This window comes from Zalophus californianus, chromosome 3 (assembly GCF_009762305.2).
Source record: "Zalophus californianus isolate mZalCal1 chromosome 3, mZalCal1.pri.v2, whole genome shotgun sequence".
NCBI classification, from domain to species: Eukaryota; Metazoa; Chordata; class Mammalia; order Carnivora; family Otariidae; genus Zalophus; species Zalophus californianus.
This window is the reverse complement of record NC_045597.1, coordinates 97,250,023-97,272,794: the sequence shown is the minus strand read 5'-3', so window position 1 is coordinate 97,272,794 and position 22,772 is coordinate 97,250,023. Positions and strand designations below refer to the sequence as shown.

The following is a 22,772-nucleotide window of genomic DNA, read 5'->3' as shown; positions in this document are numbered from 1 at the left end:
TGCTATTTGACATCTATCATATACCATGTTCTAAAATCAATTTGAGATAAATTGCTGTCCTAAATCTAAGAGATGATAGTGTCAATCTTCTAGATAAAAATATGGGATGTAGGTTTGCTATATTGAATAGGCAAAAAGTCATTAATCATAAAAGAAAAAATAATACATTAGACATCATCAAAATCAGAAATTTCTCATCAAAGGCACTGTTAAGAAACAGCTAACCACAGTCTAGAAGAAAATATTTTGCAAAATGAGTATCTGACAAAGAAATATATACATCTCAATAATGAAAAGACAATCCAAAAAGAGCAAAACATGTGAACAGAAATGCATAAGGAAGTAATAAATGCATGAAGAAGTATTCAACATTATTGGACATTAGGAAAACAGATTAAATCATAATGAGATAATACTACATACCATTAGAATGACCGAAATTAAAACAACACAAAGGTGACATTATTGATGAGGATGTAGAAAATTGCAGTTCTTATTCTTCAAGAGTAGAAGTGTAAAATGATACAGCTAGTTTAAAAAATGATTTTGCAGTTTCAAGTAAAGTTAAACATACACATATAAAAACGTATTTATTATAATGTATATTACATATATGTGTGTGTGTGTGTGTGTGTACAGATAGATACAGACATACTCCATACTCCAGTAACTCCATTCTTAGATATTTGGAAAAGAAAAAAACCTGTATCCACCAAGGATTTGCTAAAAAAAAAAAAAAAAAAAAAAAAAAAAAATCTTTAGGGAAGCTTTATTTACCGTAGCTAAAAACTGGAAACTATCTAATTATCTATTAACAAGGAATGGGTAAAATGGGCCATATCTATACAACAGAATTCTCAGCAATTTAAAAAGAGACGGAATACTGATATGCCCAGCAATATGCGTGCATCTCAAAAACACAGTGTAAAAGAAGTCCCACTCAAAAGAGTACATAATACATAATTTCAATTATCTGAACTTCGAAAATAGGCAATACTAATCTATGGGGAACTATTTCAGAAGACTGACTGCCTTTTTCGAACCTTTGGGAAGGGACATGAGAAAAGGTATCAGGAAGTGTAAAGATCTTTTATCTTGATGGGATGTAAATATATCTGTCAAAACTCATCAAAAACACTTTAGAGGTGTACATATCACTATATGCAAACTATACTCCAATATTAAAACATAGTTTTTAAATGGTATATAAAAGGGAAAGAGGGAAGAAATTTGTCTTTGATTGGAGTGATGAGCATAGATGTGGAGATAAAGTTGATGAGTGAGCCATTTACTTACTGGATTTGACTAATGCTCTTTACATTTAGTTTGTATTCATCATCTTTGATAGGCTGACTAGGATTTCACCATTTATTTGTTAAAGTATTCTGGATGGTTTCTTATTCAGCTGATATAAATTATTTAGAAATTGGCATGTATATATTCTAGTTAGAGAAACCTGTCATCTTTTCTATATGATAATCTGTATAGGTAATGGCAAGAATGTATCAAAATGCTTCAGTAGAAAATAGATATAGGAACTCTATCATATTATTGATTTGGTACCTTATTGATATTGTTATATTTCTAGTATATTTCTAATCTATGTATGGACTTAAAAAAAGATTTTACTCTCTACTATAATTGCAATAATAAGAAAATAAATGCATGTGAAACTTTGGACTTCCATGGATTCTAACAAAACTTAGTAATATTAATGAAAAGTGGCATTGATATATTTTTCGTGTGTCTGTGTTTTATAGATAACGAAGGATGGTTATTGCAGAGATGCAAATAGAAAATCAAGGAACAATTTAGTTAGATGTTTCCTTTATAACTATATGTAGCAAAATCTAGTGAAATAAACAAAAATAAAAACAGGCCCTGAAAAGAGAAAGTGTTTGATTACAATGTATTAATATGGCTTTAAAAGAGGAAACTGGTAAAAAAAAAAAACCCTATAAATAATTAATAACAATTTGAAATTAATATCTCCGCATATAGATAAAATTTGCAAGTGATTTAGTTTTCATTTAAATATTTTTATTATAGACTCATTTTTTAAAGTACAAGATTTTCGCAAGTTCCTATATGTAAACGGTACTAGTAAAATTTATTGTATCTATACATATTTAACTTGAGATTAAATTAATCTCATTTTGCTTTGTTAAATATGATCTTGGTTCTGATCATTCGTAAGATTAATGGAACATAAAATTTTGTCCTTTCAAATGTTTAACTGTTTTTCCTGAAGAAAAGAATATGACTATGATGGAGAGTGGATTGAATGTTGAAAGAACATCTACCTTTTCATTTTATTCCTGGCTGTTTGCCCAGTTCTTTTGAAGGACTTAATAATTTTGTTTCCCAATGATGCCTAGAGGTGAAAAGAGACAGTGCCTAGTGGTTCAAAACAGTTTGAATGAGGTAATCAAACAGCACTGGAAAATGATTTTCTATCCCTGGTGATACTACTGGGAATTCTAAAGGAGTTCACCAAAGGAAAGATTTTATAATTAAATTATCATTTAATGCCAGTTCTGTATTTACTCATTCAGTTGAAATCAGTAATGACAATGGGATGTCTCATGGTATTTCACCAGTTGAAGAGAGGGGGAAAAAAAATGCCTAGAGGACTATGTGTAAAAAAAGTTAAATTGATGCATGCTCATTTTGATGTTTAGAAGCTTCATGGAGTTCCTTGTTTCTTTTCAGAAATATGAGATGACATCAGATACGTGGCTCTCCAAACAGGTATGGCATAGGCGGTTGCTTTAGGTCACATTCTTGCCATTGTGCTCATTGTTTGCTATGTGAGAACCTTCTCTCAAAAGTTATCTCAGTATTATGACTTTAGGCTTTGCTATGTTAGACTGAGACTTTTCCATTAAAATATTTATGACTTGTCTTTTCTATGACATCATTTATAAAAAGGCTACTTTTGTTTTCTATAGAGTATAAGTTGCAGAATAACTACTAGGATCCATTTTTAGGATCATTCATGTAAGTAAACTTTTGTGTAGATGAAAAGAGGAAAAAGTTGTGACCCATTAAAGTTGGAAACCATCAGCATTGCTCAAATTGCCCAGAAAACTGACAAAACCTCCACATAAATTGGTTATGTGGAGATTATTTAGATGAATGCTTCTTTCCTTAGATGTATCCTAGGTCCTGATGCTGCTAGTTTATGATATAAATGAGGCTGGAATCCAGATAACGATAGAATAACTACCAAATGTCTCCACAACATGGTCTCATACTGGACATTTCAGAAGGAAGCACAAGTAGATTATCTGAATATGGCTGAACCCATTTTACTACTAACTCCATCACTATTTTTTGCAAAGGGAAGAGTTATGTTTGGTTTGCTTTTGATTTGTTTTGTTTTTTTAAGATTTTTTATTTATTTATTAGAGAGAGAGAGACAGCGAGAAAGGAGACACAATGAGGGGGGTGGGAGAGGGAGAAGCAGACTCCCCACTGAGCAGGGAGCCCGATGCGGGGTTCGATCCCAGGACCCTGGGATCATGACCTGAGCCGAAGGCAGACGCTTAGCAACTGAGCCACCCAGGCGCCCCGATTTGTTTTGTTCTTTACAGCAATCTTTTATTTAATATTCTCTTCTAAAGTGTCATACACATCTATGGTTTCAATTACCACCAGGTATTGAGACCTCTAAATGTATAGCCCTGGGCAGGTCACATCACTGAGTTCTAAAATTCATGCTTGGCATCTTCTCCTAAATCTATAAAAGTAACTGCACACTCCACAGGTCCAAACTGAACATGTTCTAGTCTTACGTACTCTTCTTATCCTAGGAGTCAAGGACATAATGACTCATCCAGCTGTTAAAATCATAAACCTATCAGTCATTCTTAAGATTTTCTTATCCTTTTCTGCATAGTATTATTATTATTAGACTATTATTCTCTACATTATTCATCACCAGGTTCTTCAACTTTACATTCAAAGATCTCAAGTCAATTTACTTTTCTCCACTTCACAAACAGCCTCCAGGATCAAACTGCAGGAACTGCAAACTGGCATATGCCAATCTCTTCAGATTGCATGCTGCCTGAGGGACCATTGCAAAGTGTACTTGGTTGCCACTACCCATATCTCTCTCACAACTGAAACTGAAATTTTTGTCAGTTCCTTCTCCATTCTAGGCACATGAGCTCTCATATTCACAGGGTCTTTGTATGAGCCTTTCTTCTAAATGGAGTTCTCTCAACTACTTCCTTTGGTGAAGGCTGCTCCTTTTTCAAACCTCAGCTTAAATCACCTACTTAAAAAAATCACCTCCTCCAACCACTGTAGCCAAATCACATCCCTCAATAAAAGTTTTTATTTTTTAAGTCAAGTGTAATCTTTTTGTAATATTTATACAATTATTTCTATATTGTTTTCCTAAGTTCACAAGGGCAGGAGGGATATTCAGTTTTTTGTTCCCCATTGTAAACTAAATGCTTAATACAGAGTCTGATTATAACAAAATCTCCACAAATACTTGCTGAATAAAGGAAGAAAAAGTAAGAAGGGCTGTGGATAAACTAAACCTTTCTTTGTTTGAAGCGTAAGCATACCAAATCTACCCATAGCTAAATAAGTAAATATTAATATGAATTACTTAATCTTAATGAAATTGGGGAAAAAACCCAACTTTTATCTTATAGTCAGTAATGGACTTTCTTAAGTTAGATAATGAAAGTAAAAAAAAATGACAAGCAATAACATAATGGATATTGATGTATTCTCAGTTGTCCTGCATTATTAAACCTATTTTGCTATCATTTTTATTTCCAGTGACATTCATAATAGTGTAACATGCATCAACATAATGCATGCTCTTTTGGAATTATGTTATCTACATTTTAAATCCCAAATTTATGAATGTTTAATAGAAATGTTTTTTAAAGCAAAGAGACTAGTTATCAATTATTTAGTAAAAAAAAATGCAGGTGGTAGTTTGTCACATAGGTTTTCTCTAGAAGGTCTTAGAGAATTTTATAAAATATTTAGAATTTGATGAAATATAAAGTATGAGAATGGCAGTAGTAATGAGACGAAACATTTCTAAGATGATTAGAAACTTAATATAATCATCATATGCTCACTTTTTGGATGGTAGGAAGGACAGAGAAGAAGTAGACATATTTGGATTGGCTTTCAAGAAACTTGTGATAACCTATGTATAAAATTTTTGGCCAAGACATAGAATTTGGTATCTCCAATTCATTGCTCTGTACATCATAAACACTGACTTGCTTACAATCATGAAAGTGGCCAGTGCGATTGGCTCCATTTCTATTATTGGATTCTAGGAAAAGATTGGCATAGAGCTCTATTTATAGGCAGATATTGCCTAGTGGTAAAGGTTATTAAGCTCAGCAGTGCATTTGAGAATATAGTCCCCATCTGCTCCTTCACTGAGCCATTTATAAGGCACTAGAATTTTAAGGGGATGGATGCACAAATATAAAAAGAAGAATGCTCAGATATCTCTGTACCTTAAAAAGGCAATTTTTTTTGGAGCAAATCACAAGGGGATAGTGTTGAAGAGGGGAGGAGCTGATAGTTTGGAGCAAATCTGGATAGAGTGATATACAACAAACATTTTTGCCTGTTGTACACATGCATTCATCTATTCAATTATGAGTTGGACACCTGAGTCCTAGGCAATAGAGCTAAAAAGATAAAATTGCAAACGTAGTTTGATTATTACTTGCCTAGTGAAGGAAGCCAACCATATAATAGAATGCACTGAATGCCATGATAGAGATGAACACAGGGTGATAGAATCTCTGAGGAGAGATTTCCTAACTAGGAGACACTCTCTAACTAGGGAAATTTGGCAGTGGTTTCTGCTCCTTGAATTTAAGGGCGCGGGGGCGGGGGGGGAGTAAGATTCAGTACATAAAGGAAAAGAGAAAGGCCGTTCCAGACAGGAGAAGCTTCATGTGCAAAGGCCAAGAGAGAGAGATCCCAGAGGGCAAGAGATGGAAACTACAGAATTATTGACTCTATCATAGTTGAAAGATGTGATTCACTCACTCAGGTATCTTGTCAGTATTATATGCCTAGCAGTGCGTTGTCTTCATCCTTGAATTGTATATTACTTCACAGTTTTAAATTTTTACATATATCATCTTATATTTTCATGAGTGTCCGTGAAGTAGACAAGGACAGTATTATCCTTATATTTCTCTCAAGGGATGATCTCACTAATGAAGCTAAAACCAGACTCTTGAGTTTATTAGAATGGTCATTAATTTATTCATTAAGTAAAAAAGTATTAAGCACACAGTCATTGTCTAGGTGCTGGAGATAGAGCAGTGAAGAATACAAGGTTCCTCCCTCATGGAGCTTCCATTCCAGAGAAACATTACCACTTACCTATCTACCTGCCCACCTGCATGCATACACACATATACCCCCCAAAAAATGCATACCTTCCTGAAGTTTGGTATGTTGGATGCATTAGGTGCTATGGAGAGAAACAGGAAGTGGGTAAAAAGGGATGAGGGATTCAGATAGAGCTGGATTATCGATTCCAAGATCTCCCTCTACTTGGGTAAATGGGAAGCACCTCACTGATAAGGTGACATAGAGACAAGATACCAAAGAGATAAAAGAAAGAGCCAGACAAAGGGAATAAAAAGTGCAAAGGCCTTGGAGCAGGAGCCTGCACAATGAGGAAACAGGAGAACAAAAGGAGAGGAGATCAGAGAGTGGAGGGCCAGATCACCTGAAAGAGCTTGTAGGCCATTTTATGATTGATTGATTGATTGATTGATTGATTGATTATGTTAATCACCATACATTACATCATTAGTTCTTGATGTAGTGTTCCATGATTCATTGTTTGCATATAACAGCCAGTGCTCCATTCAGTCCGTGCCCTCTTTAATACCCATCACCAGGCTAACCCCCCCACCCCCTCCCCTCCAGAACCCTCAGTTTATTTCTCAGAGTCCATCGTCTCTCATGGTTCATCTTCCTCTCCGATTTCCCCCCCTTCATTCTTCCATCTTAAAGACCTGCAGAAGAAACCATAGCAAAGCCTTTCTTTTACCGGACGTATAATCACTTTCGCTAATCCAATAGGAAAGAACTCAGTGTTTTGTCAGGCAAATCCATTTTCTTAATGTTTCCCCTGGAGCAAAAGGAAAGCAATCTATATGTATAGCTTCCATCATTTAATTTTCAGAAAATAATTCTATTGATTTAACATGCCACTAGAGTTTTATTAAAAAATCATCAAATGGGCATTTGTGTTTGTGTATTTTTGGAGGGGTGAACAGTGAAGATGGGAAGTTTGAAGTAAATGATTTTCAGTGGATTCCTTCCAATTTTGCAGCCCTTTTGTTCTGTGTTTTTCAGTAAATTTATGTATACATCAACAGAAATGTATGTTCAAATAACCAGAGTTGCTGAGTGAAATATTTCAGAAAAAATATATTAAAAATTGTATGTTTTTTGTAAACCATTCATTAAAGAGCTTCTTATGGTAGTCCAAATGAAAGAGACAGAAAGGAGAATGATGGGGAGTAAGGTAGGGAGGAATGGGAAGTTATTATTTAATGGGCACAGTTTCTCGTTGGGAAACATGAAAAATTTCTGAAGCTAGTTGGTAAAAATAATTCACATTATTTTTAGAGATAACCATTTCACAAACCAATTCTAAATCAAAAATAGTGTAACCCATGCTTGAATTAGCAACGGTTGGCAGCACAAAGCACAATCTCGAGATTGTTATATGCACTTTTGTGTTTTAGAATGAGGAGCCGGTGTTTTCTAGAGATGGCAGTAAATTCTTTATGACAGTTCCTGTTAAGCAAGGGGGCCGTGGAGAATTTCACCACATAGCGATGTTTCTCGTCCAGGTAAGTGCTGGCTTCTTTTCTGTTTGGTGTCATTGCTGTCATGCTCACGAAGGTACAATTCTTGTGGCATATTCTGAAACTACAGTTAATGCCTATGAAGTCCAGCCATATATTTAACCCAAGGACTAGGTTGTCGGAAGAGGATCCCCCTCCATAGCTATAAATTCAAACTGTAGCTTCCCACAAAACAGTCTCAACTGAACCCAAAGAATTTAGTGAGTCACACATGTATACTAAAAGGTGAGAGCCTTGGGATATAGAATTGAATACATGAAAATTTTATCCAACCCCTACTTTCATAGACTTGAGGACAAACTAGAGAAAATTTTTCATTCAACAAATACATATTCCTTGGGCGCCTGGGTGGCTCAGTTGGTTAAGCGACTGCCTTCGGCTCAGGTCACGATCCTGGAGTCCCAGGATCGAGTCCCGCATCGGGCTCCCTGCTCAGCGGGGAGTCTGCTTCTCCCTCTGACCTTCTTCCCTCTCATGCTCTCTCTCTACCATTCTCTCTCTCTCTCAATAAATAAATAAAAATCTTTAAATAAAAAAAAATACATATTCCTTATTTTGTACAAGCAGTATTTTCAAGGTGCTATAAATGTTTTAAATACTTGAAGCAAACTAAATGTCCATCAAAAAGTTGAATACATTATTGTATATATACCCTTACAAGGAAATAAAATGCAGATTTGAAAACTAGGATAAATATACAGAGTCTGTGCTATATTTTTATAGACATTCTGATAAAAAGAAGGAAAGGGTTATTTTTCCTTTAAATTCCAAATGAGTTAACAGTTAACAATTTATACAGTTTTATCCAACTGTTAAAAAATTAGAGAATTCAGAAATGGTTGAAATAAGACAAGGTTAATGAGTCAATTTGTAATGGTCAATAACAAATATTCACAAGAACTAGTTTCCTTCACAAATAAACATTCTAGTCTCATGTAAAAGATTATTTATAAAGATAAAACTTTGTGGATAAATTGGAATCCTCTAGAAGAGTTTACAAACCAACTAGCTAAGAATCAATTTCATACTTACAAAATATAGAGTAAATATAAATGTGCCTAAATATCCCTAAACAACCTGGCTACTTTTATGCTGTTAGAACCTTCAAGCCTTGTGCATATTCTCAAAATTTTATCATTATCTACATACATATTTATGTTCAGCAACTCAGTGCCTTGAATTCTCAAAATCTTGTGTTGGTAGTTTAAAATTTAACACTTGTCTAAGGTCTGTACCTATTAAAATAATTGTCATGACTTTAATTTTAATCAAAGCTGAAATAATTTGGAACATGTATAATTTCTACAATAGAGATGTAGATTAATTTTCAGTGTATCATTAGGTTGGAAAAACAGGTTATAGACTAATATATAATGTGATCTCATTTATGTCCTAAATAAATGTATCCATTTATATATGCATAAACTTTCTGACAATTTTATATCTATTAAAGTGATTATATCAGATAGGTAGGACACAGGGAACTCTTTTTCTTTTTTCCTTTCTTTTCTTTCTTTTTTTAAGATTTTATTTATTTTGACAGAGAGAGAGACAGCGAGAGAGGGAACACAAGCAGGGGGAGTGGGAGAGGGAGAGGCAGGCTTCCCGCTGAGCAGGGAGCCTGATGTGGGGCTCGATCCAAGGACCTTGGGATCATGACCTGAGCCAAAGGCAGACGCTTAACCACTGAGCCACCCAGGTGCCCCTTTCTTTCTTTTTTTTAATGTGAACTGGAAGAAGCTTCCCTAGCAAATTGCTCTACCTGATTAACTATTGCGAGCTAATAGTAAACTTTGTTATCATAAATACTAGGAAGATATTTTGGCCAAAAATAACAATCTTAAAATTGTGACTTTTTAGTAAATTTTTAAACCTCAGTATTTTATATTTAAGAAGTTGTGTGAAAACCCAGGTGATCAAAATTACATATAAATTGTACATATTTATAAGATAGGGAATGAAGGATAGGGAAAGATGTGTAATAGATACATCTTTATATATACAATTCCAAGCAGACAATCTATTCAAGTTAAGAAAAGAAATAGTGTCTTTTAAAAAGTGTGGGACTGGCAGGGAATGGGGGTGCTGACGCGGGCATGTAGGAATTGAGGTATTTATGAACCTAATAGAAGTTCCTTTATAAGCCTTGGGAAGAAATACCTTCTGCCCCCTATCAAATGATCCTGACATGCAGTCTAATTCATTATTTCTGAAATGTTCAGAACAACTTCATAGAGCACGTGTGTTTACTTTATTCCTCTTCTATATGAAGATTATAACAAAGCTTTCATTGAAGTAGAAAATATTTTGGTCTATTCTGGTTGCAGTTTAGAGAATCTGTGGTTTCCCTCACTGAGAAATAAACATGACTGCATGATTATTTATGGATATTTTGGCAATGCAGATGAAATTAATCTACTTTGTTAATGAGTTAGAGGTTAGTGGTTAGACAAATATAAGTTATACCCAAGTCTACACACCCACACAATCTTAGAAAATATTTGAATTCCTTTGCCTCAATTTTTTAAATAGTAAATACAAGAAAAGCTCTTTTATGACTTTTATGATTACCAAATTGATGCATATTCTATAAAGATTTGTACAATTCTAAACTGAATTAACTGAACTAATTTAAAATCAAACACAATCTCGTCACCCCATGCTCTCACACTATAAATCATTTGGTGTATATATATATATATATATATTTCTAATCCCTTTTAACATTGAAAATATTTGATTTTCCCCTAAATATTACAACCAAAGCACATATATGTATTTGTAATATTTAAAGGATAATTTATAAGCATTTTCATATCATTTATTATATTCTTAATATTTAATATTATTCTTAAGTATGTTTTAATAGCTGTTCAACATTCTGCCAAATAGATTTAGTATACTGTTTTTAAATGAATCAATTTTAATCATCATTAAAGTTACTCTAATTTTGATACTAGAAATTATTCAGAGATAAACATTCTTATACATAAATACTTATTTGTGATTATTATCACAAAAATATATATTAAGATATAAAAGATACCTAGGCAAAGCATATATGTACATACACATTTGTTTAGGTTTTGACATGGAGTTCCAAACTGACTCTCCAAAAATAGTATAATACTTTACAGTCTAAACAGTAATGCATACTAACATTGATGACTTTTTACCCTTTCTTTCTTCCCTTGACATGCTGAAAGTGAGAATTGACAGGAACAGAGGGTTTGACAGCTACCAGTCAGGATGACCACCCTTGTAGTATTTGATGCTTACTATATTTGAGAGCTTCCTCACTGACTGAAAATATATTTATTTGTTTGAAGTATCTTACTAAATGAAATTAGTAAATTTTTGCAAACATTTTCCTCTCTTTCACAATGAATAGGTAGATAAAAACTATTAATTAGAGGCCAGGCTATAAAATTACTCCTTCTGGCTATTTCGTTAATAAAGTGTGATGGTTATCAATATAAATATTTTAGTGTTTTTTTTCTCACTTACAAAGGTGATTGATCCTTACTAATGTAATTTCAGAGAACAGAAGTAGAAAGAATTTATGTAGTTTCCTCCTTTTAGACAAGTTTATAATTTTATGTAAATTATAGTATTTCATTCTGATATTTTAAATTATAATTATAAAGCATACTTTTCCCATAATGCTACATAATTTTGAAAAACAATTCTTTAGAAGATTAATATTTAGTTGACTGGATGTAGATACTTAACCAGTATTATTCAGTGTATAATTCAGTGGCAATTTGCTGTAATTATATCTGTCACTGTACAAAAAGCTACTTTATATTGATTAGTTTTGATTAACAAAACTGGAATTCCTGCATCAAAAGCAAAATATTTCTAAGCTCATATATACATACACTAATATATATACACATATATCTATATGCATACATATATATTATTTTTTATTTCTAGATTACTTTCCATATGAATATGTGATAGCAGAATTTCTCTACTTTTATATGTTGCATTAGAGACAATATTAATAAAAATAAAAATTGGCTTTTCAAAAAATCTATATAAAGTAATTGTTCTTTTGAGTAGAATATGCAATATTAATATCAATCTTTGTAGTTCCTGAATCAAACAGTGATGCAGAACTTCTTTACCTCAGATCATTAAACTTGTGATTGCTTCATAAATTTTCCCCTTCCTCAGCCCTCTGTGGTATTCCTTATGTAGACCTTTAACTTCTGAGTTGCCCTATCTGGAACTCTAATATCCCGTACCCTGTAATGCAGGCTGCCGTTAAGTAAAAGGTTTTTGTCAAAGACATGGCTACCTTTTTCTCTCAAATATGGAATAAGCAGAGTTTCAATCATGTTAAGTGGTTCAAATTCATAAACATAAAGAATTGCCCTGTCATCTTCCTAAATTGTGTTAAATTAAAAATTATATATGTTGGTGAATCCATTCTCTTTCTCTATGCAGCAATAGAAAATTTTGCTCATGAGAGCTGATGATTTCACTTGGAACAATTTTAAATGCCATTATTCATTACAAATTCTGTAGAAAATGGCATGCCCCCAATTCACAATTCTATCATCTAATCAACCCAGTAAATTTTTTTCATTAAATTTCACTATTGCATCTGATTAGGACATTGTCTGAAAACAATTAGCTTACCTCATGTGATAAATAGACAGTAAATTAAAACATGCTAATTTAAGCACTACAATATTTCACTTATTTAGAAGCTGTAGAAGTTCAATAGAATTTAATATAAGAAATTTGAATGAACAGTGTGTAATCAGGTAAAAAGCACATGTATTATTAAATTTTCACTGATACTAGTATCTTTCAAATTTTTAAATAGAAATACAAGATTAATATTTAATTTTTCTGAGTAAGAGAAAATCTATACCAATTCGAGGAGAGGTATCTGATGTTTAATTGTGTCTGATATCTTCTTCTCAAATTTTATTTTATTTGGGAATAAAAACACTTTACATCCTAGATTGTTATCTCCCTAGTGAAGGAAATTATTAATTTTATTGATGTTTATTCTAAAATTAAAAGTGAAATATGAGTTTAATTTAAAGTATGTTGCCATGTTGCCCTTGCCAAAAGTCCACTGTGCTTTTATATTCACAATCATTTTTTCTGTTCTACCAAGTTAATATAATAGAGACCATAGTTGCATGGAAAGAAATATTGTGCAGTAAAAATGATTATTCTTTCCTGCTTTGTTAAATTATCTTGGCTGCGATTACTTGTCTTTTGAAGGTAGATTGAAAACTGAGATACAGACACCTCCCTCGTAAAGACTAGCTAGTCAAGTTCCTTGATATTTATTTTGAATTTACTACATGGCCATCTACCATATGCTGATTTATATTAGAATTATTTACCTGAAGTCCAGATCAAAAGTAATATGTTCACTGCTGTGATATAATCTGATGTGCATTAGTGGAAAATAGTTGAGTCTTATAAATATAACCACAGAACTATAAAATATAGGTTATGCTATTATATGTGAAATGAGGTTCAACTTATTCGACAGCCCAGATTTTCCCTAGTGGATATAAAGCAAGCAGGGCAATTCCAGATGCTTGAAGTGAAATCCAATAGTAGTGAGGTTATTGTTAAGGCTTCCAACAAGAGAACTTTGGTCCTAAATTAGAAGCATACTATTTTTATGCTAGATACATTATTGAAATTAATAATGTACAGTTTTTAATATTGTGTATACTGTGTTCAGACATTGTTTCAAGCACTGGATTTTTGCTCATGATCACTTTTAATGTGGATACTCTTCTATCCTTGAACACACAACTACAAATAACAAAATTTTCTGAAAAAAATATAATCAACCTAGAAATCTCTGACCAAAAGCATTTCTAGATATGTACAAATATATAGCAAAACTTCTTTACCTTTTAATGTTTTGAGATGTTGTTCATCTTAAAATTGGGCACCAAAGATGCACTAAAAACCTTAAGATCTTAGTATCCTGTCCATGTCTCATTCAAAGCAGGGTCTGAAAATGAGTAAGAGACACCATCTATTGGGATGTTGACCTGTGGGAATTTGGCTATTAAATATGTGACTTCAGAACTCTATGTAAGCCTTTTGGCCTGTGCCTGCCTCAAATCACAGAAATTTGGTTTCATCTTTGCATTTATACTTTCATTCAGCAAATACTTATAAAGTGCTGTAATGTGTCAGTATGCAAAAAAAAAAAAAAAAGCTAAGAAGTCATTTGTTTGTCGTTGACGTTAAAAGCTTGAAGTCTAGAGAACTCTCTTTAAAAACAAGGAACCGATGATTTAGGGAGATGTTGAAATACAGACATGTACCAATAAGACATTGAGAATTTTTTGAAGGAAAATTCTATTACTACATAGATGAAGTGGAGTAGAATGCCCTTTTAGTTTTGCTTCCAATAGTATGGCAAAGTTGATGTTATAATTAAACTCTTCCACATCAAAAACCCCAGATTCTGGATATATTTATACCAAAAACACATGTGAAGTATTACTCAGCTAATATATTACAGTCTCTAAAGACACTGCAATTGAATTAGAGGTGAGTTCCAACATTTATAACTGTCTCAAAGCCATACATTTGGAAATAAAATATAATTTCTGCATTATTCATGGGTTTAATAGGAGATATATACATTATATCATATACATAGATGTAATATATAATCTATAAAAGGAAATATGGAATATATAAGTTAACATTCAATATCAGAATTTAGAAAAATAACAAAATAAATTCAAATGAAGAAGGAAGAAAATGAGAAATACAATAGTAGAATTTAGTGAACTAGAGCAAACAAAGGTAAATGAGGCTTAGCAAAACAAATATTTGGCTCTTTGAAAAAAAATTAAATCTATAATGTCTACTAAGTTTAATTTAAAAAGTAGGAAAACTCCCAAAGTATAAGGAATGAAAAGGAAGCATAATTTTGCCGATTTAAAAATGTGTTTTAAAATACTATTAATAACTTCATGTCAACAAATTTGAAAACTTGAGTGAAATGAATAAATTCTAGAAAAAAAAATTACCAAATCCAATTTAAGAAACAATCTGATTGTTCCATATTATTAAGGAAATGGAACAGTGTTTTAAAATGTCTCCACATCAAGTACAGGTGGTTTTCAAAGGTGGGCTCTACCAAATATTCAAAATATTCAAGAAGCACATATTTAAATTGTATAGAAACATATTCAGAAAATAGAAAAATATGGAATATTTTTCAGTGTATTTTATGATACAGGTATCATCTTGTATGTAAAACCAAATAAAGACAGTATGAGAAAAGATAATTATAGGTCACTTAAGAACTCCTAAACCAAATAGTGGTAATTGAATTCTTCAGGGGATTAAAAAAATTACTGTTACTTTTCACACAGGAATGCTAAGTTTGATTAAAATTTAAGTATCTATAATTTAATTAACTGCATTTGCACCTACATGAAAAGATATAATCGTCTTGTAGGTGTAGAAACAGCCTCCAATAAATTCCACAAAATCCATAATCAAATAGAAATATAGGAACAAAGACAACTTCTTTAAAGTCATAAAGGCATTCACCAAAAACTTAGCTAATTTAGCAAAGTCTACAGTGGACCATTAGTTACATTCCTTTTAAAAGTCAGCATTGAAACTCTGTATATTGACAGCTGGTAACCAGACTTAACCTGGGGATCATTTCCTAATGTGTAAAAATATTGAAACATTATGATGTACACCTGAAAGTATAAGATATTTTATGTCAATTAAACTTAAATAAAAATAAGTAAAACAAAAATAAAAATTTAAAAATAAAAGTCAGCATTGAGACAAGGAATTAAAGTGAAGTACCTTGACTATGCACAAAGCCAAATATGACTGTTTTTAAATATTACCACCTAAGAAAGAGAGAAAAAAAACTTGACAGAGCCATTTCTTGAAATATTGTTGGAGAAGGGAAAGGTGGAAACTAGAAACTAGTGATAGAAATTAAGGACCCTGAAAAGGGAAAGAAAAAATGTGTGTGTGTGTGTGTATACACACACATATACATATATATGTGTATATATATATATATATATATATATATAAACAGGGACCCTGCAGGAAATATATATATATACACATATGGCTATCAGAAAATATGCCTACACTCCTAATGGTGCTGCCTTAGGGTGCTCCTTGGGAAACAAGTTCTTACGGTACTCGAGATAGTATTCCTTAGGGACATGGCTCCTTAGGGTACTAGTAATAGAAGTCTAGTAGGTTATCTAATCTTTTACCACCCTTATGCATCTATATCCTAGGAAATCTTAAGGTTCTTTTAAAGAAGAAAATATAGCTGGCAACAGATATGCAAAATTACTATATGAGGTAAACAGAAATTGAGAATAAAAAATATTCAGTAGATAAAGATACCCCTCCCCCAAAATCAACGATGAAGCAGAAAAATACAGTAACATAATACTCCCCAAAGAATTAAATATCACTAAATAAGCACTTGTATATATAAAATTATCAAATGTGAAACTTAAAACTCAGAAAGGTCTTCATAAAGTAGAAAGAAAAGTTGTAAACCAAATAATAACAGATTTCAGGAAGTACAAAATAGTACAAAATAGTAAGTTAATGGAAAGGTGACCAAGAGTAAACAGATATTGCTGAAAATATACTAGTGGGTATCAAGAAGATAAATGGAAACAAATAAACAAATGAAATAAAATGGAGAGGATCAGAAATAGCTAAGACAGGGAATATAATATGAAAATAATATGAACAGGGAAGTAATATGAACATAATAATATGAATATGACATTTAATGGGATTTCTTAAAAAAGAGAAGCAGAACAGAAGAGAGATAACATTTAAAACCATAATCCAGCAATAAACCAAAACAACACAAATGGTCAAGAAACAAAAGATAACTTGGGGGGGATGGTAAGAGCATTATTAAAGTTATTAATACAATGATAATGTGTAAAACTAAAAAACCTAGCACTAGATTTCAGAAAATTTAAAAATTACAAAAAGCTGCTTACAACAAACTCATTAAACATGATATCCATAATATATAAAATATGATAGAAGTTTTCAAACGATATCAGTCATACCCAATAAATGTAATTTGGCTTAATTTATGTACCAAAATTTTTAAGAAAATGTTTTTCAGATTGGTTCTTGAAATTAATGCAGTTCAACCTTTTTGAAAATACACATTTAAAACAAAAGGAGTTAGAAAGGCTAAATCCTGATGCTAGACGAAAGAGCTTTCATGTTCCAAAGCATTTTAAAAGAGCAGAAGATACTTTGTAATGTTCAAGGGCACAAATCACAAGGAGGGTATAATAGTTAGAAATGTCTGTATCTATGCCTCAGATAGTACAGTAGCTACCTTCATAAAGTGAAAATGCACAAAAACTACTTGATATGTGGAAGCCTTCTCGTACCATCCTTAGTCTAAAGTGAATCACATTATATGATTTTTATATGTACACATATTTAAGTTGATTATGTTATATAATATATTATATGAACACATACAAATAAGAGATAAATCCTTTTCAAGTATGTAGGGAACACTGACAAAAATTGAATGTGTATTAGTTATTTTAAAGGCTCATTAAGTTTTATAAAGTAGAAATTATAGGAAAGCATGCTATGATCACAATGTAATAAGCCTAGAAATCAAGAATATATTTTTAACAAGTTTTCTGGCTAGAAGACTTTTTTAAAGGAAATCCAATTAAACAATTCCTTGGAAGTTTCAAATTTGCAAAATTTATAAAATAGTAATAATAGTAACAAGAATGACAGTACCTTGTTAAGAATCAGATGTCAGAATAAAACTCATAGCTATACAAACTTTAACAACTAAAATGTTAGAATGAAATTAAATGAGTTGAATTCCTAACCCAAATGGCTAGAAAACTATCAGCAAAATCAGACAAATTTAGAACTAATAAAAAACAATAATGCTTCCTCTTTGAAAACACACACACACACACGCGCGCGCACACACACACACACACACACACACAAAGACAAAACACAAGCTCTCCCAACTGAGGAAAAATGAGAAAGAAAACACAATTAGAAATGACTGGTAGGAATTAAAAAAGGACATTTTAATAGATCCTGAGAGAGTATTTTACAGAAGTCTATGTCAATTAATTTGAAAGTTTAGATCAAATGAGCAATTTTATGAGGAAATACATTTAACCAAAACTGCACCAAGAGAGACAGCTTACATTCACTAATGACATAGAAGAAATATATCATCAAAGAACTACACCACAAAGGAGCACCAAGGCTCACATGATTTTATAAGACAATCTTATCAGACTTTCAAAAGTAATGCCTAACACAATTTGAATTGTTCTACAGCATTGGTTTTCTTTAGAATTGCTGTAAAAAAAAGCCTTTTATAAAATTTAATACCAATTCCTGGTTTAAAAAAATTAAAAATATAGGAATTGGTGGTTAATTTCTTAACATGATAAAACATATATGCCTCAGCCCATAATCCAATAGGGTGGCATTCCCATTAAGGTTGGGAACAAGGAAGGATGCACACTATCTCCACAGTGTTGTTTTGGGAGGCATTCATGTAAATCAGGTGAGAATAAACCACAAGCCATAAGATTTAGAAAAGTATTCAGTGAGATAGCAGGATAGATATTTAGCATATGGAAATGAATAATGTTCCTATTGGCAAATAATAACCATTTAAAAAGGATATGGAATAGAAAGCCACTCACATTAGCAACAAAATATAAAACACAAAATATAGATGTGCAAAATGTACAAAACCTCTATGAGGACAATGTTAAAACATTCCTGAAAGGCATAAAGTAGACTTGAACAAATGGGAAAATATTCCTGTTCTGGGGTAAAATGACTGAAGATCATAAAGAGGTCATATTAATTAGAAATTTTGTTTTATCCCAATAAGAAATGCTAGCAAGTTTTTATATGCTTGAATGAGATATGCTTATTTTTAATAAGTAATATCTATGGAAATCCTGAAAAAAATAGAAGGGGTGGATTCTAAATAATATGGAAGTTACAGAAATCTGTAATTATAAGTGTGGTTTTGGGACGTGAATTAACAGAGACTAAAGGAACAGCATAGACAGTACAGAAATAGCCTTAGACACATATGGAAATTTAATATATGATAAAGATGGCATTTGAAAGTACTGGAAAATGAATTTTTTCATAAAATAGTTTTGGAAAAATTGAATATCATTAGGAAAAAGATAAAAGTAGTTACATACTACCACCATAATTCTGAAATGATCAGAGATCTAACTTTGAGAAATAAAACATTACATGTACTGTGAGAAAACATTAATAAATTATTCGTAACCTTAGTTTGAAGAAAGCCTTTAAACTATGCACCAAAATGTAGAGACAATGAAGAATATGATGGTAAATTTGATTATATAAAGATTAGAAAAAACTTTTTTGGGAAAAATAGTACCATACCAATGTCAACATAAAATGACAAATCAGGAGAACATATTTGCAGCTTACATCTCACATAATGGATATAAAGACAGAGCTCTTAAAAAATAAAGAAGACCAAAACAAAAGAAATCTGATAGATAATATAGACAAACAATGCTATTGTTTGTATCAGAGGGATATTTAATTATCAGAGAGATAATTACTGAATCTCCTTTGTAATTATGCAAATGACACATTATATATGTTCTATTATACATATATACATATATATGTATATATGATGCTCAACTTTTTTCCTAAGAGAAATGCAAAATGAAATTATACCAATATACCTGTCACAAGTTGAGTTTCACAGGAAGCCAACTGAGAAGGGTAGCCTGTAGGACCATTATTACAGAGGATATCAATAACTTTGGAAAGGAATATAAGGAAGAAAAATTGGGCAGAACAATTTGAGCGGCAGGGCCATCTGAATGAAGGCCTCAGCTGACCCCATAAGAATTCTAGACTGAATGGCCCTCAGAGAAGTCCCAAACGAGGGCAAGAGGTTTGGGCTTCTATACTCCTATATAGGAGTAATACAATATATACAATATATACAATATACACAAAATATACAATATATTATATATATATTGTTTGAGCCATTTACATATTTTCATATTTTTTTACATTTTTAAAAGATTTTATTTATTTGAGAGAAAGAGAGCCAAGGAGAGCACGGGTGGAGGGGAGGGGCAGAGGCAGAAGCAGACTCCCCACTAAGCAGGGAGCCTAACTCGTGACTGGATCCCAGGACCCAGGGATCATAATCTGAGCTGAAGGCAGGTCCAGGTGTCCCCTATCTACATATTTTTAAAAGAAAATTAAATACAAAAAATGAGGACAACAAAGCCTATGTTGAAATAGAGAAGTAAATGCACCTGAATATAAATCAAACTGATACGAATTTGAATTGAAGATAGTAAATACTAAGAATGCACACACGCACACACACACAGAGAGAAAACAGGGAAATCTGTCTAGCTATCCATCTATCTCTTCTAAAAAGGCCCAGCACTAATAACACTAGAGTAGCGATGAACACACATAACCCCGTATCTTTCTATCTAAATACCTTAACCCAGTAGAAAAAACTCCACGGAGAAATAATTGATTACAGTTAGGAGGTCGAGGAAGTAAAATGATCTAAGAACATGTGATTGTGAATAAAACACGGAAGTGCTCAAAGACCAATGTAATCATTTCCAAAGAATAGAGGGGTTGACTTGAAGGAGTCCCTGCTAACCACATTTTGACAATTTCAGCATCATAAAGAGTAACAACAGTAATAGAATGTAACATTGCATTAAACATGCGTTAAGTGTATAGTAATATGAAGAGGAGGGAGAGAGAGAAAATGAGAGTAAACACATACAAGAAGAAATAGTAGAAGTTCTTTTTACAGAAGTATGCCACCTAATAAAAAAGTGATATTAGAATTAGAAAATCACTTTGAGATGGTAATTTATTTAGGGAAAGGTCATGAATGGATGCCAAACCTACTGAGTGAAAAGTTAATGGGGAAAAAGCTATTCATATAATGTTCAAGTATCATCCGCTTTTAATTATAAGACAAAATGTTTTTTTTACAATGACTGTATCTCACAGTTACCATGTAAACAGCATTGTCATGAGTGGGAAGATGTGTAATGGTATGTTTCCTGATATAAGCAGCAGAGGTATCCAATATCACCTCTGTAATATTTTTGCTAAAAATATTTAGGCTAAATTAAAGCATAAGAAAACAGACAAATCCAAAATGCTGAACATTCTGTAAGACCACTGGACCAAGAGTCTAAAAAATGGCCAGTGTTGTAGAAATCAGAAAAGACAAATGTTTTTCTTTGAGACTAAAGAGATGACAATCCAATACGATATGGAAACCTTGATTGAGACATCTATTTTATCTAAATATATAAATTTATGTATGTATTTATATATATTTAAACCTGAAATACATTTTGTGTGTGTGTGTGTGTGTGTGTGTGTGTGTGTGTGTGTGTGTGTATGTATATATATATACATATATAGTTATTTGGGTTACTTGGGGCTGTTGTGGAATTTAGGGTATAGACTATATATTTAGATGATGTTAATATCCAGAGGTGTGATATGTGACTTGCTTACATGTGAAAATAGTCTTAATCTTGAGAGATGTATATTGAAGTATATAAGGCAAAAACATCCTGATGTTTGCAGCCTACTTTTAAATGACTGAGCAAACAATAAAAAGAGGGAGGGCAAATATTCAATATGTTGACATTTGGTGAGTCTAGGTAATGATTTTATGGATAATCATGTACTTTTCATTCAAGCCTTTCTGTAGGTTTGAATATTTTCTCAATAAAAAGAAAATAAGATATAATTTCATAGTCATTAATTTGACAGAAAATAGTCTGAGGAAATTAATGTTGGTAAGGAAGTGATAAAGATGTGGAGCAATGAAAACTCATGTTGCTAGTAGGCTGTAAACAGGGACAAGTTTGGAAAATATTTTGTCACTACCTAGTTAAGTACAAGACATGAGTACTAATGACCAATTCCACTTCCTGGTGTTTCTCTCAAGAAAACCCTGCCATGTGCATCAGGAGATTTTAATAAAACTGTTTATAGGCAACTTGTTTTTAAGAGCAGATATTTGTAAATGCTCAACTGAAATTATGCTATATTCATATAAAATACCATATAGCAGTGAAATCAAACTATGGCTATAAAGTTCAATATGAATTAATCTCAGGAATAAGTTATTGTGGGAAAATAGCAGCTCTTAAAGTGATTAACATGCTCTGAAAGTTGAAAGTATTATATACTTTCATATAATAGTATTTATGTAATACTATTACATATGTATATGTAATATATACTAATAATAAGCTATTATATGGTATTTATTTACAATAAAGTTTGTTCTGCAATGTTTTATTTAAAGCTGTCCAAAATGCACAGTTGCCAGTCATTTGAGATGAGAGTTACCAAAGTCCTGTGTCTGTACCAAATGCCAAGATGACATCTGTGTCAGAGTGATGCAGAGGAAAGCCTCACCTAGAGGTGTTTTCTGAATGGTTTTCCTACAGTATAGGAGAAAAGACACCATTCTACCCTGGTCAATGTTCGCATGAATGTGTGTGAATTCTTGAGACTGAAAACAAGAAACTGAATGTTAGCTGAGAATTACAGAATTAAGAGTGACACAGGCAGTTGGTACTTTTGTGTTGACCAGAGAGATGCTGTTTAAATAAAAAGGAAAATCAATATTTTCTATTTCTTTGCAGAGTAAAAGTGAGCAAATTACCGTGCGGCATCTGACATCAGGAAACTGGGAAGTGATAAAGATCTTGGCATACGATGAAACTACTCAAAAAATGTGAGCGTTTT

At 32.2% G+C, this 22,772-nt stretch overlaps 1 protein-coding gene across 7 annotated transcripts in view; it reads left to right on the top strand.

Moving 5' to 3' along the window:
- The window catches only part of DPP10 (dipeptidyl peptidase like 10), a 1,417,029-nt gene that overhangs the window by 1,329,049 nt on the left and 65,208 nt on the right, over positions 1 to 22,772 (top strand). For all 7 annotated transcript variants that reach the window (XM_027590078.2, XM_027590077.2, XM_027590079.2 and 4 more), the window contains 3 exons: positions 2,713 to 2,751; positions 7,776 to 7,883; positions 22,670 to 22,761. In XM_027590078.2, coding sequence (XP_027445879.1) covers positions 2,713 to 2,751; positions 7,776 to 7,883; positions 22,670 to 22,761 — 239 coding nt within the window. The remainder of the gene's footprint in view (positions 1 to 2,712; positions 2,752 to 7,775; positions 7,884 to 22,669; positions 22,762 to 22,772) is intronic.